This window comes from Panthera pardus, unplaced genomic scaffold (assembly GCF_024362965.1).
Source record: "Panthera pardus isolate Hobbes unplaced genomic scaffold, ASM2436296v1 HiC_scaffold_8, whole genome shotgun sequence".
Classification (NCBI taxonomy): Eukaryota; Metazoa; Chordata; class Mammalia; order Carnivora; family Felidae; genus Panthera; species Panthera pardus.
This window is the reverse complement of record NW_026527013.1, coordinates 8,795,273-8,811,926: the sequence shown is the minus strand read 5'-3', so window position 1 is coordinate 8,811,926 and position 16,654 is coordinate 8,795,273. Positions and strand designations below refer to the sequence as shown.

At 58.4% G+C, this 16,654-nt stretch overlaps 1 protein-coding gene across 1 annotated transcript; it reads left to right on the top strand.

Annotated features, from left to right (window-relative positions):
• Positions 1-1,129: 1,129 nt before the first annotated feature.
• ELAVL3 (ELAV like RNA binding protein 3) lies at positions 1,130-15,039 on the top strand. Its single transcript, XM_019427634.2, is given in 9 exon segments — positions 1,130-1,509; positions 7,567-7,786; positions 8,108-8,211; positions 11,720-11,873; positions 12,016-12,241; positions 12,920-12,958; positions 14,587-14,842; positions 14,844-14,873; positions 14,875-15,039. Coding segments are annotated over 9 exon segments (1,083 nt in total). The 5' UTR covers positions 1,130-1,500; the 3' UTR covers positions 14,920-15,039.
• Positions 15,040-16,654: the final 1,615 nt, after the last annotated feature.

The following is a 16,654-nucleotide window of genomic DNA, read 5'->3' as shown; positions in this document are numbered from 1 at the left end:
GACAGTCTGGAACCTAAAAGGGCGTGCAGGGACGAGGTTAGGGTGGAGGCTGCGACTCTCGGATTAGGGGTCTCTTGCTACCCAGCCCACGGCGCTCTCGGAGAGAACGTCGGGCCGCTGTCTGTGGTGCTGAAGTCTCAGTCGAAGGCGACCCTGCCTTAGTGAGGACTCTTCCTCCCGCCTGATAGCCGTCCCAACGTAAATGTGCCCTTGAGCCCGCTCACCAAAAGAGGCTGCACCAACTTCTGTCGCCTGAGAGAGAAGCCAGGTTCCCCCCAGCTGAAAGAAAGCGTGACTCCACAGACAGACCAATCACGAGCCCGAAAAGCCAGGACATTTACACAACAGCTCTGCCCACCCAAAATTTATGGGGTCTCAGAAGGCCCGGTGGTTTTCCGGAAACACAGGGCGCCAATGGGTTTTGCCTGAAATCCTAAGCCCCAAACTTTTTCACCCGCTTTGGAGAAGTACCGAGTGCCCTTGCGCTGTGGAGTGCCAGTCCCCACCTTTCGAACCCACCTTTTGAACCTATCCCATTCAAAAGCCTCAGGGTCACAGTTCCTTCTGTAGGCAGACGAGAGCCCCTGCCACCCCCATCCTTCTCCACTGGTCTTGGGAGGCTACACCCGATGCCTCCAAAATCTGCGGACCTGGGCCTCTGCTCATAGAAATCTTGGTTCCTCGTCCCTTTCCAGTCTTCTTGATGGACAGCAACTCCGGAAGTTCGTACAATCGGTCCACGGATCTCCCTCTTTGCTCCAACAGCTCAGTTCGTTGGACAGAGGAGGGGAGCCTTCCCTGTCTTGCGGGCAGAAAGCCCGCCCAAGAAGGGGCGGAAATGCAGGAAGCAGGGTCCACGGGGGCAGAGGGGCCCGAAAATGGCAACCAGAGCCCCCAGGGAGTGCTTTCTGGGGGTGCGGAGTCTTAGCCAGCTCGCGCTCTCTTCCACCTGCCGCGCCGTCGGGCGCCGCGAGGAGGCGGGGCTCAGCTACCGCAGCCAATAAGCGACGTCGGCTCTGGCAGCTGCTCCTATAAAGGGCTGGGGGCGGCGGCGGCGCGGCCCAGAGCGCGGAGCGCGCAGCGCGGGCTGGAGGGTGGGAGGGAGGGCGGGCGAGGGGAGAGGACTGAGCATCCAGGACCGGACAGGCCGGGCCGGGGGGCGGCGGCGAAAGGCAGAGCGCCGCGATCTCTGTCAGGAAGCGCAACCTCCCCGGGCCCCGCGGGGCCGCGCAGGGGGCGTTCTCAATCCCGCGCCCGCTCCCTCTTTCCATCCCCTGCCGCCCGCAGGCCACCCCGGGGCCCGGCTATCCGCGCGCGCGTCCTCGGGCTCGGGCCCGTCCCCGGCCCTCGAGGGAGCCGCCGCCTTCATCGACACCTCTGCAGCGGCCGCGCCAAAGGCCGCCCGGGCGGGACCCCGGAGTGAGCATCGAGCGCCCCCCAAGGAGTGCACGACCCCCGGAGCCGCCCTCAACACGGACCGCGCCCGCCGGGCACACAAGAATGGTCACTGTAGGTATTCCCTTGTCGCTGAGAGAGAACCTGGGTGGGGAGGGGTTAGGCACAGCCTCCGCGGAGATGGCGGGTGGGGGGGGGGGGGGGTAGGACCAGGCCTAGCTAGGCCCCGGTGGGGGGGTAGGACCGAGCCTCGGGGCCTGAGAGTGGGCAGGACCGCACCCAGAGTGCTGGGGGCGCATAGAGTCTGGTCTGAGAGGCCTTAGGAAGCCGAACTCTGATTTGGGGAGGCGTCCTACGGCGTCCTGGGGGCGGGATTGCCCCCCTCCAGCAAGCCTGATGGGGGAGGGGCCGCAGCAGCGGAGGATGCCTTCTCCATCCAGGCCCGGACCCCGCAGGCCGCCCAGGCAAACGCAGGGCTTCTATCACTGGTGCTGGGCCAGGACAAGGCGGCAAGCCGTTCCCGAGAGCCCCGGGGAATCGGGTGGCGTCGGATCGCGCGCCCCGGGCCGCGGCCGCGCCCGGGGAGCCGGGCGTCTCGTCCTCGAGCCCGTCGACCTTGCGGCAAGCGGGGAGGGGAGAGGAGGGGGCGCGCCCGGAGGCCCCGCGGGCCCGCCGCCGCTGCCGCCGCGTCCCTTTGTTTCTCGGAGCTTCTTAGCGGGCCGTAGCCTCGCGCGGGCGCCTCAGGCTTCGGGGAGGGGGAGGGGAGAGGAGGGCCCGCGGGGGGGCTTCCTGGCTCTTGGGCCCCCGCCCCACGGGGGATGGGGTAAGGAGCTCAAGGATGTCCCCTAGGCCAGGTCCAGGCGCCCCACCCCTCCTGGGCTCTGGGCCTCGGGGTGACCTTGAGCGCGCCCGCCTGCACGCCCGCGCCGCTCGCCCCACTCCCGGTGCTTTCAGCAGCCACCGAGCTGGTCAGCTCCCGAGCCCGCGGCCACGCCCGGCCACGCCCTGTATAACCACGCCCCTGCCCCGCCCATCCGGACCCCGCCCCCTGGGGCCCCCGGGGCCCGGCCTCGCCCGAGCCCTCGGATTTCCACTCGGCTACCCGGGCGTATCCCGGGGGCGGGGCTGGCCAGTTCTAGCCCCACCCCGGCTCCACCCCCGCCCCCGCCGCGCGACTCCGCTCCCCGCGCCGCCGCGCGTCCTTTGTCTGGTCCCAGCGCCCAGGCCTCCTTCTTCCGTACTTACTGTCTTTCTGGTCTGTGTGTGTGTGTGTCTGTGCCCTGTGTCTCTGGGCCTCTTCTTGGAGTCGTGGCGAGCACAGTGGGTGGGGGGATGCTCAGCACTCCCTCCATGTCTGGGACTCTGGGACCCGCCCACCTGGCTCAGAGAAAGGAGGCCCTGAGAGGCCCTGCTTCCCTGCTGTGTGACCTTACTTAGGTCGGCTCTCTCCCTTCTCTGGGCCTCAGGCTGCTAACTTAGGTGCGAGACGTGAGCGCAGCCTCCTGAGGACCCTCAGAACCCCCACAACAGTCCAGCATCCATTCCTCTGATCTGTTCCCTCATTTAAAAGAGGGAAACTAATGCACAAAAGGGCGAGGGTGTGGTCAGAGGTCACACAAGGGCCTTGAAGCCCCGGAAGGCCTGGTTACTCCACTGGAGGACACTCGGGCAGAGGTCCACCATGAGAACAGGCTGGGAGGAAGTGAGGGGATAGATTGAGACAGTGAGGGCCCTGCATGGATGGAGAAGGGCCCAGAAGTGGGAGGCCTAGTTAGCACCACGTGGTGGCCTAGCCTTACCATGCGTAGCCACTCAATGCCCTATTGTCGCCAGGATCCAGGCATCTATCATTGTGACTGGGGCCAGGGGCCCCAGCTAGGGGCCAAGGGGGTCAGACACAGAAGGGTCTACATAGAGAGTGACTGCAGGTGTATTCGCTGCAAAATCCATATGTCATGTATGTGCAATGGTGCAAAAGAGTTGGAAAAAGAGTGGCTGAGAGAGAAAGGGGGGAGAGAGACAGGCTCAGAGGGGAGAGAAGAACAGAGAAACGGGGGGGGGGGGGGGGGAGGGAGAGAGAAACAGAAAAAGGTACGGATCCAGAGGAAGAGCTGGAGAGACTGGGAGGAAAGGTTCTATTGCCCCCACTTGATCTCTGCCTATCCATCTTTGACCTGCCCTCCTCCCCTCTGACTTCACCCCTCCACTCCTGTCCTGGGACGACGGCCCTCCAAGGTCCCTATGATCCCAGAGTCATCCCAGGCCACGCATTTGTCATGGGCTGGGGCAGAGCGGGTGTGGTCTCCACCAATCCGATCCCTATTATCGGCTCAGCCGGCTGAGCTGCAGAGGAAACGCGACACTGATCCTGCTAAGCTCTGGCACAGCTGGGAGAGAGATGGGGTGGTGGGGAGATTAGTAGGCTGGGTCTCAAGATCCTGGATAGGAACCCCAATTACCTTTTAACCGCATCCAAGCTGAGGACATTTGGGGTGGCCCTGGGGGCTCTGTCTGGAGTAATCTGTCAGATCAGTAGTCAAACTCCATCACTACCACGGCTCCGTGTCATCCCCAGGCAAATCACAGGTCCCTCTGACCCTCGCTTTCTCCACCTGAGAAACGGAGGTGATCCCCAGCTTTCAGTGTGGTTGTGGGAAGTCAATGAAACCTTTGCACCTGCTCAGTGCCTGGCCACATAGTAGGGGCTCCAGACCTGGAACTGGTTTTGTACTGTTAATTATTTTGGGGACTCCCAGCGCAGACATCATCAACCAATCACAGAACTCTAGTCTGTTGAGCCAGAAGGGAATACAGAACCCAATCTTTGTACGTGGGAAACCTCTGTGCCATATCTTTAGTGGAGGGACAGAGGCCCGGAGAGGCAATGTGAGTGTCAGAAGATGCACAGTGAGGAGGGTGGGGCCAGGAGCTGGCACCTGATGGTACCCAGCAAGCATTTGTTGAATTGAATGAGTAGACTTGGCCTGCAGAGTGGGGTTAAATGCGGCGATGCCTGGGCTTGGTGTAGAGTAGGGACACAGCTTCACTTTGCTGTTATTTTCACTATTGTTGGCCTTTTAGTCAAATGGGCTGATGTCCAAGCTCCGGATTTGAATTCTTGACCCACCATTTGCGAGCTCCCTAACCTTGTATAAATCCCTGCCCCTTCATGGAGACTCTGTTTCCTCTTCTGTCAAATGGAGGAAAGAGTGCCATAATGTTCAATGTTGGGAGAGCAGGCCCTCAATACATGGCCACGCTATCAGGAAAGTATTCATCTTATGAAACTGGACGCAGATCTGTAATGTGCGTTACTGTCTTATTGCCGGCGCCTATGGCAGACATTGCTCATCAACCCAGTGCATGATCCTGCTCCGTCTGGATGTGGCTTCAAAATAACCCTCCAGCCAGCCCCCAGACAGCCCCTCTCAGCCAACTGGAGATGCAGGGGGGTTGACCCTCAGGGCCATCCTTTTAATAAGAATAAATGGAAAGGAAACAGAGGCCCAAAGAAGAGCTACGATCACCCCCCCCCCCCAAGGATACACAGCTAGAAGGTGCCCCCCACCCCCGCCCCCGTGCCTTGGCCGCTGTCTTTAAAGACAGTTCTGAAGTCCGCCAACATATCCAGGTTTGAAATCAAGTGCCCCATGTATATATCACTCAGCGTCTCTGAGCTCTCTCACTTATAAAATGGAGACTGTGTGGCCATCTCTAAAGCTGATTGGGAGAAATAAGGGAAATGTTGCCTGTAAGCACCTCACCCAGTGCCTGGCTCCCAGAAGATGTCGGTGGGGCAGGACGAGTATTACTAGCCGTATGTTGAGGCAGGGATGGCAGACGTGACGAGTTGCTTGTCGTAATTGCGCTCATGGCAGACCTGGCTAAGTGATCCCAGAATGCTTCCCTGCCGCGTGAGTAGCTTCAGATCCTTCCGGGGGGGGGGGGGGGGGGTCACCGCGCCAATAATTTGGAGTTTGCAGCAAAGTGGAGCAGAGGCCCAGAAGCGTCCTGTAGTCTACCTGAGGACACACGGCTGAGAAACGTTAGAGCAGTTAGAATTACAGACTCTGGATGAGGAAATCTCGCGTGCGCACCCCCGTTTCACTATTTATAAGCTGCGTGATCTTTGGTAATTTTTTTTTTTTTTTGAAGTTCATGTATTTATTTTGAGAGAAGGAGAGAGCACACAAGTGGAGGAGGGACAGAGAGAGGGAGAGAGAAAGAGAATCCCAAGCAGGCTCCATGCTGTCAGCGACGAGCCGCCAGGGCTCAAACTCACCAACTGTGCGATCGTGACCCGAGCTGAAATCAAGAGTCAGATGCTTAACTGACTGCGCCACCCAGGTGCCCCGATCTTTGGTAATTTTTAAAACATCGCTGAACTTCCCTTTCCTCGTCTGTTGCCTTAGCTCAGGCTGCTATAACAAAATACCGTAAACTGGGCAGCTTAACCAACAGACAGTTATTTATCACAAATCTTCTTCTGGATTCTGGGAAGTCCAAGATCAAGGTGCCAGCTGATTCGGTTGCTAGTAAGGACTTGCTCCCTCCTTTGCAGATGGACGTCTTCTTGTTGTGTCCTCTCATTGTGGAGAGAGAGAGAATGTCTCTCCTGTCACTTTTTTGTTAAGGACATGAATCTCATTCATGAGGGTTCTGCCCTCATGACCCAATTACCTCCCAAAGGCTCCACTTCCAAATACCATCACATTGGGGGTCAAGATTTCAACATATGAATTTGAGGGAACACAGGCTTTACGTTCATAGCATCTGTTAAGCAGGGAAAATTAAGCCCTCTTTTCAGGGTGCTTGTGAATAAGAAAAAAAACAAAAACAAAACGTTGCCCATAGAGAGCTTTGCCCTATACCTGGCACACAGTATGCCCAATATTTGGGAACAAATACGGTATTGTATTTTTGGTTAGGGATGGCTGAGATGATGTGTACCTGCTGACTCTAATTCTGTAGCCACAGACATTGCTAATCAATCACAGTGATCTTTCCCGTGGAAACTGAATCTGTTTGTAATCCTTCCTAATTTGTCCCGTTAGGAACACCCTACCAATAGATTTGATTTTTTTAGGTGAAGGCCATCCATCGGACAACCATGCCTTGGGAGAAAAACCTAAGGACATGCTGGGTATTTTACCTTCCCATGCCCATGACAGACAATACCAATCCATCCCAGTACTTTTCAGTATATACAAATATTGAATCATGTTGTACACTTGAAACTAATATTCTATGTCAACTATTAAAAAAATAGGTGTAGGAAAAAAGTTAGATAAAATTCAACACCCATTCTTGAAAAACGGAATCTTGTTAGGATACTAGGAATAAAATGAAACATTCTTAATGTGATAAAGGCCATCTACACAGAATCCATATCAAAAATCAAATTTAGCTGTGAAACGTTTAAAGCATTTCCTTTAACATCATGAATAAAGAAGCCACTGTCGCACTGTAGCCCCTGCAATAAGACAAGAAAAATAAGGAACAGGTCTAGATTGGAGATAATTAAAACTGTCCTTATTTGCAGGTGTTTTTATGTGATACATTTAAATAGCTCAGGGGTGCCTGACCGGCTCGGTCAGGAGAACATGCGACTCTTGACCTCGGAGTTGTGAGTTCAAGCCCCACACTGGGTGTAGAGATTACCTAAAAATAAAATCTTAAAAAATCATAAATAACAATAAGTAATAAAATGAAAAAGAGCTCAGTGGGAAAAACGTGGGGGTAAATGCCTAGTGAGAAAATTATGCATGAAGTAAAAGAAATATTAACACATCTGGGATGTGGATGAGGGCAGTCCCTCATCCTTTGATGGATGAGGGCGGTCCATGGCTAGGGAGGAGCTTATGAGGACTTCAAAGCTAATAAAAATATATATCTTATTCTGAAGACAAAAGTGTTCATTTTACTCTTCTGGAAATGCACAGATTGATTTTAGGCAAACAGGCAAACGTAGACACCAGACACGTATGGAATTTCTCACAGTAAAATCACACGTAAGGTGCTATGCCTGATGCTGGAGAAGTGGAAGAGATTAATAGGATAATATGTTGTCCTCTCTCCATGTTTAAGCCCATGTCAGACATGACTGATGCATCACCACTGATCCCTGGTGTGGGGACTGGGCCGTGAGCGGGTGTGGCCTGTTATCTCCAGCAGATACTCGGGGCCATGGAGTCTCAGGTGGCGGGGGGCCCGGCCGGCCCGGCCCTGCCCAACGGGCCACTCCTTGGTACAAATGGAGCCACTGATGACAGCAAGACCAACCTCATTGTCAACTACCTGCCCCAGAACATGACCCAGGACGAGTTCAAGAGTCTCTTCGGCAGCATTGGTGACATCGAATCGTGCAAGTTGGTTCGGGATAAGATCACAGGTGTGGCTGCTGGCAGGTGGGGAGGGAGGAGACAGAGATAGTAGTCTGGGGAGCACGGGTGTGATGGGGACAGGTAGCACCCTGGGGGATCGGAGGTGCGATGGGGAGACAGGTATGACCCCCGGGAGGGTATCCCGGGGGTGATGGGGGCAGGCAGGACTCTGGGGGATCTGAGGTGTCCTGGGGACAGGGTGGTACTGTGGGAGAATACTAAGGGGGGGATTTCGGTCAACCTTGAGTGACGGCGGTCAGCCTCTCAGGACTGGGTCTGGGAGGACCCTGGTAGGTGTGGGGAGGTCATCACCCTGGTCCCGCCCACAGGGCAGAGCCTCGGTTATGGGTTTGTGAACTACTCTGATCCCAACGATGCAGACAAAGCCATCAACACCCTCAACGGCCTCAAACTGCAGACGAAGACCATCAAGGTTAGTGCCCTCATTTTCCTCTGTGGCCCATCCCCCCTTACTGCCCACCTGCAACTGTCCCCAATCCCCCACATTACTTCCCCTTGGACTACCCCCTTCACTGCCACTCAACCCGCATGTCGCCTACCTTTCTCACTGCCACCCCTCCTACCCCGTGGCTCATCCTCTGAGGGATTCAGACTCTCCCCTAAGAATTCCTGGCTGGGCACCCAGGGCCCGATGGCTCTGCCTCTCTGAACCTCAGTTTCCTCATTAGTCAGTGAGAATACCGGCTCTACATTCTCTGCTGGCTCAGGGAGGTAGCCATCCCATTGGCAGTAGGAGAGTGACCAGGGTCTGGTGGGCAGCCCCCCCCCTTGCCTTTGTCATGGAAATGGAGAGGGGTGGGGGTCCATCTGCCATCTGGAGCCTAATTAGTAGGGTCTGGGAGGGCGGGATTAGGGGTGAGCCCCTCCCCCATCTTTGTGCAATGCCCCTCCCCCCACAACCTCCCCTCTCAGCAGCTGCAGCTGGGACTCTGCTAGCCCAGGTTCCCTGGGGGGGGATCGCCATGGAAACCCCCCTCTCTCGGTTCGCCTGGGGGTGTCTGGACTCCGCCCCACAAATCTGCTCTGGAACCTTGGGGGAGGCTGAGGGGGGGGGCGCCCATCTGGCCCCCCGTTCTCTCTGAGAACAGAGGTGCAGGAATCTCTTCCTCTTCCCGTTGTCGGGGAGGATGAGGTCGTGACCTAATGGGTCCCTCCATGGCCAACTAGACCCAGAAGCCCTGGGGCATGAGGGGGACGGTAGTGACAAATCCAGAGGGCCACTGTATGCATGTGATGCAGTGCTCATGTGTGTGTGTGTGTGTGTGTGTGTGTGTGTGTGTGTGTGTGTGATAGACCTGGGCTGGGAGCCATTGTGTTTGTGGGACACATGAGTCTGGCTACTAGACTCTGGGCGTGTCACGGTGTGTCTGTGGGATGTGGTGTTTATTTCACAGGTGCTCTGTGACACTGCAACTCTGGCCGTGACCTGGTGGGGCTGCGTGGGGGGTGTTGGCTGTGCCCTACTCGGGGTGCAACGTGTGTGATGTGGGCTTGTGTGGTGGGGTGACAGGTGTGTGGTTCTGTGCCTCTTACTGTAATTATCCAAGACCCCCGGAGCCGCTGTGGATGTCACAGTGGCCCCGAGTCACCCTTTGGCTGGTGTAGCCGCTAGGGCTGTGCAGAGGGTGACAAAGTGTGGCCTCGCGTCTCCGTGTGTGTCTGCCTGGGTGGCACTATGTAAAGTTGGTCCCAATTGGCTGCTTTGGCAGATTTTGCCCAAGACCTGTCCTGGTGAGGGGGGCCGGAGGAGCCCATACCCAGGTGAGGGGCCTGGGTCAGCCCACATCATGGAAGGTTGGCAAAGACCCCTGAAGACCAACTCAGTGCCTCAAATGACCCCTGACCCCAAACACCCACCCAGGAGCTCAGGCCTCTCTTCCCCTCACCCCTCCCTCTGATTCATGAAGTCCTCACCCCTCAAAACTCACCGCCCCACGGGCAAGAGCGGAAGCCATGAAAAATGTGGCCGTGCTTTTTAATTAATATTATCGAAAAAAACCAGCAGCTGATGTGTTTGTGGGTTTTTTTCTCCCCGGAGGACCCTGGGTGCTCACAGTTGCATTCGTTAGAATCCCTCTACCTCCAGCCCATGAGTGCCTTCACCCTGACCCACCCCTGGCCCAATTTACTCACGTTGTTAGCTTTTTTAATTAGTTACTTCTAATGCAGGGCTATGCCCTCTCCACTCACCACCACAAACAAAAGCCGGACCCTAGACCGTGACCTTATCTACCCAGAGGTTAATTTAAAAGATACAGGACATAGACATTGGTGGAAATAAGTGGAAAGGGCAGCTCCTGTCCCCTGCTGCCCCCCGCCAGCTCTAGGCCCACCTGTCAGCATCTGGGGGCAGGCCCCGCAGACTGTGTTTCCAGGACACTGATAAGCACAACAATGAGATGGGGTCACACATCTCGCCACTCTGTAAATGGACTTTTCTTTCCCCCAGTTTACAATACTCACCACTGTTTCTGGGAAATAAATATACGCGTCCACCATTTTTTAACCAGCTGCAGGGAGTTTCATTGTTGGTCTGGACCATAATTAATGACACAAATCGAATGCCCGTACCAAAACGCATCTAATTCCCCACTGAGAGAAGTGCTTTCGGGGGGGGGGGGGGGGGGGGGTGAGGCGGAGGACCAAATTCAGATGGGAAGAGGACAGGGGTTACTTTTTGACTGAGACTGGAAGAAGCAAGGAGAGGAAGGGCGTTCCAGCCTGAGGGGAACAGCCAGAGCAAAGGCCCTGAGGCCGAAATGTGCCTGGTGTGTGTGAGGAACACGGGAGGAGACTGGTGTGGCTGAAACAGAGCACTCGAGGGAGAAATTGGCAGAGATGAGAGTGAGGGTATGGGGGGGGGGGGGTTGTGCAGGGCCTCGTGGGCTGGGAGAAGGACTTGAACTGTGGGGCAGGTGGGAGCCACAGAAGGTTCTGAGCAAAGGGAGGATGTGCCCTGCCTCAGTTGCTCACAGGCGCCCCCTGGCAGCTGTGGAGGGAACAGACTGGGGAGGTTAGGGAGGTCTGAGGGAGCTATGGTGGGAGCTGAGTAATGAGGCAGGATCCGTGGTGGATTGGATGCGGGTGTGAGAAAGACCAGCATCAAGGACAATGGGGGCCTGAGCACCCAGGAGGACAAAGCTGCCATTACTGAGCTGGGGCAAGTTGGGGACTGGATGCCGCCTCGCTGCTTGTGATCCCCTGTGGGGTGCCACGTGCGGTGCCTGGAGGCAGGTGTCACACAGGTGTGCGGTTTGGGGGTCAGGCCCACACCGGGGACGGACATTTGGGGGTCGTCAGCATTGGACTGGTGGCTAAAGACCTGAGCGACCTGGAGGGTCCCAGCGTGGACGGGAAAAGGGCCAGCGTCCCAGGCTCACTTTCCAAAGGAGTAGGAAGCATTGTGTTGATGGAATGTACCTCGTGAGAGCAGGAGCTGGGGACATCTGACCTCCAGGGCCCAGCGACGACATGTTCCTCCCACCACTTTAATTTTTTTTTTTTTTAATGTCTTCTTATTTATTTTGAGAGACAGAGCACAAGCAGGGGAGGGGCAGAGAGAGAGGGAGACACAGAATCCCAAGCAGGCTCAGAGCTGTCCACGCAGAGCCCGGCTCGGGACTCAATCTCACAAACTGCGAGACCGGGACCCGAGCCGAAATTAAGACACTCAACCGACTCGCCGCCCCCCACCACTTTATGCTGGCCGGCCCACATCATCATCATCGGCCACAGCCATGTCCCCTCCCTCAAGCCTTGGCCAGCCCCGCCCATGGTGACTACCCAAGAGATACTTGTTAAGCGAACAGACGAGGCACTTCTGCCTCCCACTGGTGGTCTGGACGTGGCCTCGCCCTCCCCATCCGTGAAACGGGTCTTCCCCTCACCTCTGTCCACCTGCCCCCCCCCCCCCACTCCAGGTGTCTTATGCCAGACCCAGCTCTGCATCCATCCGAGATGCTAACCTGTACGTCAGTGGACTCCCCAAGACCATGAGCCAGAAAGAAATGGAGCAGCTCTTCTCCCAGTATGGCCGTATCATCACTTCTCGAATCCTGGTGGACCAGGTCACAGGTCAGGCTGCTGGGGATGACGCACTGGGCAAAGGCACGGAGGCGGGGCCAAAATGGAGAAACCGGGCATGGCGGGGGAGGAGCGGGGTAGAGGGCCACACAGGAGGGGGCAGGGTCCTCATGACGCCCTCACTCCCTGGCAGGTGTCTCTCGGGGTGTGGGGTTCATCCGCTTCGACAAGAGGATTGAGGCCGAGGAGGCCATCAAAGGACTGAACGGGCAGAAGCCGCTGGGCGCGGCGGAGCCCATCACGGTCAAGTTCGCCAACAACCCGAGTCAGAAGACTGGACAGGCCCTGCTCACTCACCTCTACCAGTCGTCAGCCCGGCGCTACGCAGGCCCCCTGCACCATCAGACGCAGCGCTTCCGGTAAGCCCCCTGACGCCCCCCACAGACCCCTGGAGCCCATCCCTGCAGGGCAGAGGGACGCCGGGAGGGTGCCCGCAGGCCGGGGCCACTGAGGGCGGCAGAGGGGAAATGTGTGTCTGTCAGGCGCTGAGGCCAGGCCCTCGTGCGCAGCAGGCAGTCAATGTATGCAGGGCACTTTGAGTGGCATTATCGGTGTTAGGAGTGTTAGAGTCTCCCGATGGGGCCGCCCCTCCCTCGGGCGTGGGGCTCCAGCTGTCTGCGCCCCCAGGTATCTATACCTCAAGAGAACGGAGATTGTCTGTATTTTACGAACAGAGAGGCTTTGTCCCTCGCCCAACCCACCTGCCACTGCCGAGAAGAGACTCGAACCTTCCCTTCTGGGGTCCTGAGCCCCGCAGGGTGGGGGCAGGCGAGTGGGGCTGGGCGGGCCGGGCCGGGGAGGACGGGGCACGGGTGCAGGCCAGGCAGCGGCAGGGCAGGCGAGAGGCAGTGCCCGAGTGACCACGGTTCCGTGCCAGGCGGTGTCCAGCCGGGCGGGGAGCCGGCGGGTGGGGGCAGGGCTGGGCTGCCGGCCGGCTGGGTGGGGGCGGGGAGGGCAGGCAGGCAGGCAGGCAGGCCGACATCACAGCTGGGGGTGTGCCCGGAGGCCACCGGTGACCACCCCTTTTGCTTCCACAGGCTGGATAATTTGCTCAACATGGCCTACGGAGTCAAGAGGTAACAGTGCTCCCCGCTGCCCCCAGCTCCCCGCCGTCCCTCCCTGGACTCTTGCCCCGATGGGCCCCCTCCCCCGCCTCACCACCGGGACTGCCAGCTTAGCTGGGTCTGCCCTGTCTGGGAATAGCGTGTCCATTAAGAGAATCAGGGGCTCTGGAACCTAGTGAATGCCTAGAAAGAGCTACTACTGCTCTTTGGGTCCTGGAGGGCCTGTCCGTGGCCCCCTCCGGCCCAGGGAAAGGCCGGCCATGTTGCCTGGTCACAGCCATGTGTCCCCCCCCCCCCCCCCCCCCCCGGTTCCCACGTTCAGTCTGAGTTCCACCTGCCTCTCTTGATGGCTGGGGTCACAGGATACCACCCTCTGTTCCCGCATAGTCTGGGGACGGGCCCTGAGGCCCGCACGACCTTGTCCACATCCCCAACCCTGTGAAGGTCCCCGCGTTTATTGCATCAGCGAGCTGTTGAGCACACACTGAGTGCCGGGCGCTGGGCTCGGGGCTGGGGACCCAACGTGGCCCGGCCAGACGTGATCCCTCGTGGAGATGAAATGCTGTTGAGCACAGGGCTTGGCACGTAGTGAGCGCTCAATAAAAAGTAGCCGCTCGGACGATTACTGTTCCTGTTGTCAATTACCTCAGTCTAGCAGGGAGGGAGCAGCGAGCAGGGCTGGGAAGGGGGCAGGAGGAGAGGTGAGGGGGACCCAGCAGAGACCCCGCCCACCCCGACACGCCCAAGGTGCCAGAGCCTGTGCAGAATCGGGAAGGAGGGAGCAAGCAGTGAGTCCCCAGTGGTCACACTGAATGGGGCAGACCCTGGGGCTCCCCCTGAATTGAGTGAGGCCTGGGGGGCAGGGAGGCAGCGAGGCACGTGGGTGGAGCCAATCCTGCCCATCAGTCGGTCAGTCAAGAAACCCTCCCAGGGGCCCTGCTGTTCCAGGAGCTGTTCTGGGCTGGGGCACCGCAGGGAAGGTGGAGTGGATCCTAAATATACAATCTGAACAGGAAAAAGGCTGGCAAGGGGCAGGGGAAGGCGGTGGCAGCGAGGCCGCTGCCCTGGGACCTGATAACGCAGGCAGCGCTTCACCGGTTGCAGTCATGGCCTGGCCTTGAGCGGTTGCCCTTCTGGCCACGTAGGGGTAGCAGGGTGATCAGGGGCAAAGGGGGCACAGCGTTGCAGAGGGCGGCGTGGGGTCGGTGGGGGGAGGGCAAAAGGGGGGTGGGAAAATCTGCCAAGGGAGGAGTAGTGGTCAGGAGTGGGAAGGGGTCAGGGTCAACAGGGCCAAGGACCCAGTAGGGTCAAAGTTGTGGGTCAGGGTGCAGACTGGGGCTCTAGGCAGGAGTGTGAGTGAGGGCGTAACGTGCAGGGAAGGTCACAAGTTATAGGTCAGGATGGAGACTGGGGGCCAGTGTCTCAGAGCAGCCGCAGTTAAGGTGTCTCGCGTAGGGGTCGGAGGTGGAGGTCGCGAGGCCGTGGCTGGCTCAGGACGATGCAGGGATCACACGGTCCCAAGATCGTGGCAACGCCCAGCAGTCATGACCACATCAGGGGTCACAGGACTCAGGGGTGTGCCGGGGGTCAGGGCAGAGCCCGCGTGACCCCCAAAGTAGTCCCCTGTCGCTCATCGCCAGGTTCTCGCCCATCGCCATCGACGGCATGAGTGGCCTCGCGGGTGTGGGCCTTTCGGGGGGCGCGGCGGGCGCTGGCTGGTGTATCTTCGTGTACAACCTGTCACCGGAGGCAGACGAGAGTGTGCTGTGGCAGCTGTTTGGGCCCTTCGGGGCCGTCACCAACGTCAAGGTCATCCGCGACTTCACCACCAACAAGTGCAAGGGCTTCGGCTTCGTCACTATGACCAACTACGACGAAGCGGCCATGGCCATCGCCCAGCCTCAATGGCTACCGCCTGGGCGAGCGCTGTGCTGCAGGTGTCCTTCAAGACCAGCAAACAGCACAAGGCCTGAGCCACCGCCGCCCGCCCTCCCCACCCTCCCCGGGCAGCAGAGAGAGAGAGAAAGAGAGAGAGAGAGGGGCCCCGAGAGAGACAGCGCAGGCAGACCACCGACGGCACACGGGCCCCGCATCCCTGCGGAAGCCACAGGGTGAGCACTCGGGGTGGGAGAGTCTGCAGGGGATGGGGGGGTGCCTGGGGGTCCCCTCCCCGTCCTCCTGCCCCCACCCCAGGCTGGCTGTTCACTCTCTCGTCTTGGTTTTGTTCATGGCGATGTTTTTGTTTCTTTTTTCGGCTAAAAAGAAAGCAGAGATGTGCCCCCACCCCGCCTTCAACCACCCTCCACGGGATGGCTTTGCAGGGGCGCTGGGGGTGCCCCCCAGACCCCCTTGCCCAGGCCTCCCCAACACCTAGATGAGCCTGAGGGGAGGGGGGAACAGGTTTAAAAATCCCCAAAAAAGCGAAACGGAGGAGGGGTGTGGGCATCCCTGGCCCAGAGCCCCCTGGCTAGAGTATGAGGAGCAGGGGGAGGGGCTGGAAACAGAAACAAAATGAAAAAAAAAGGGGGGGGTGGGAGGGGAAGAAAAACTCTATTTTTGTAAAAAGGGAAAAAAGACCTCGTGGAGAATTTTTACTGGGGATTCTTGAACTTGAAAAAAAAAAAAACACAAAAAAAGACAAAAAAAAAAAAAAAGAAAATATTTTGGCAGGTTATGTTTACCAACTGGGGCAGGGGCAGGGAGCAGGGCTTGGGGCCCGGGGGTCCACGGGGCCGCACAGAGAAACACAGCCACGCAAAGACGTGCGGGGGCACGCGCGCACACACATCCCGCAGGGACACACGGGAGCACTGACAGACCCAGAGACGCGCCCCGGACACCTTCCAGGAGCTCGCTGGCCAGATTCAGACACGCAGACAGACATATGGATAATCACGGGAGACCGAAGTATGTATGGGGCTGTGTAGACGAGGCTGCGGGCAAACACTGACGCGGGCAGATGGAGCCACAGGTGGGTGCGGGGTACACACATTTCCACGTGGACACGGGAAAGTAGAGACAGATACATTCGGACACACCAGTCGAGACACGCCATCACGGAGAAACAGACACGACACCCAGGAGACACCACATGCACAAAGCCTCCCTCGGGCCCAGGCGAGAGGTCGTAGCCCAGATCCTGGCCCAGTCCGCTTCCTCCAGCCAGGCCGCCGGGCCTCCTCCGGACACGTGGCCCCACTCGCCCCAGGTTCTCCGCAGAGCTCTCTCCCGCTCATCGGTGGTCCCTGCGGCCCACGAACACAGGCGTGCACACACAGCATCCATGCATCCAAACACACGATACCTCGTTTCACTTTGGCGTCATGGCGGGCTGGAGGCAGCCCCCCCCCCCCAACACTTGAGGCCAAAGGACCCCCTGTCCCCGGGGCTGAACCTCCCTGGCCGAGACCCTGGCCCAGAGGCAGAGGGGGGAGGCTGGGGCCCTGAGCCTTCCCCCTCCCCCAGGGGCCCTCCCCAGCAGGAAGTACCCGCTGTTCCCTCCAAGTCCCCCTCCCCCCAAGCCCCGAATTCCCTTCCCACCCACTTGTCACCCCCTTTCAGTTTGTTGGTTTTTCCGTCTTTCCAAATTCCCGAGGCGGTGGACGCAGCCCCCATCCCAAGCCCCGGTCCCCCACCGGCTTCTGTCTGGATTTTCCATTCTCCTGGTTTTCATTCTTTGTAAGGAAAAAAAAAAAAAAATTCCAACAG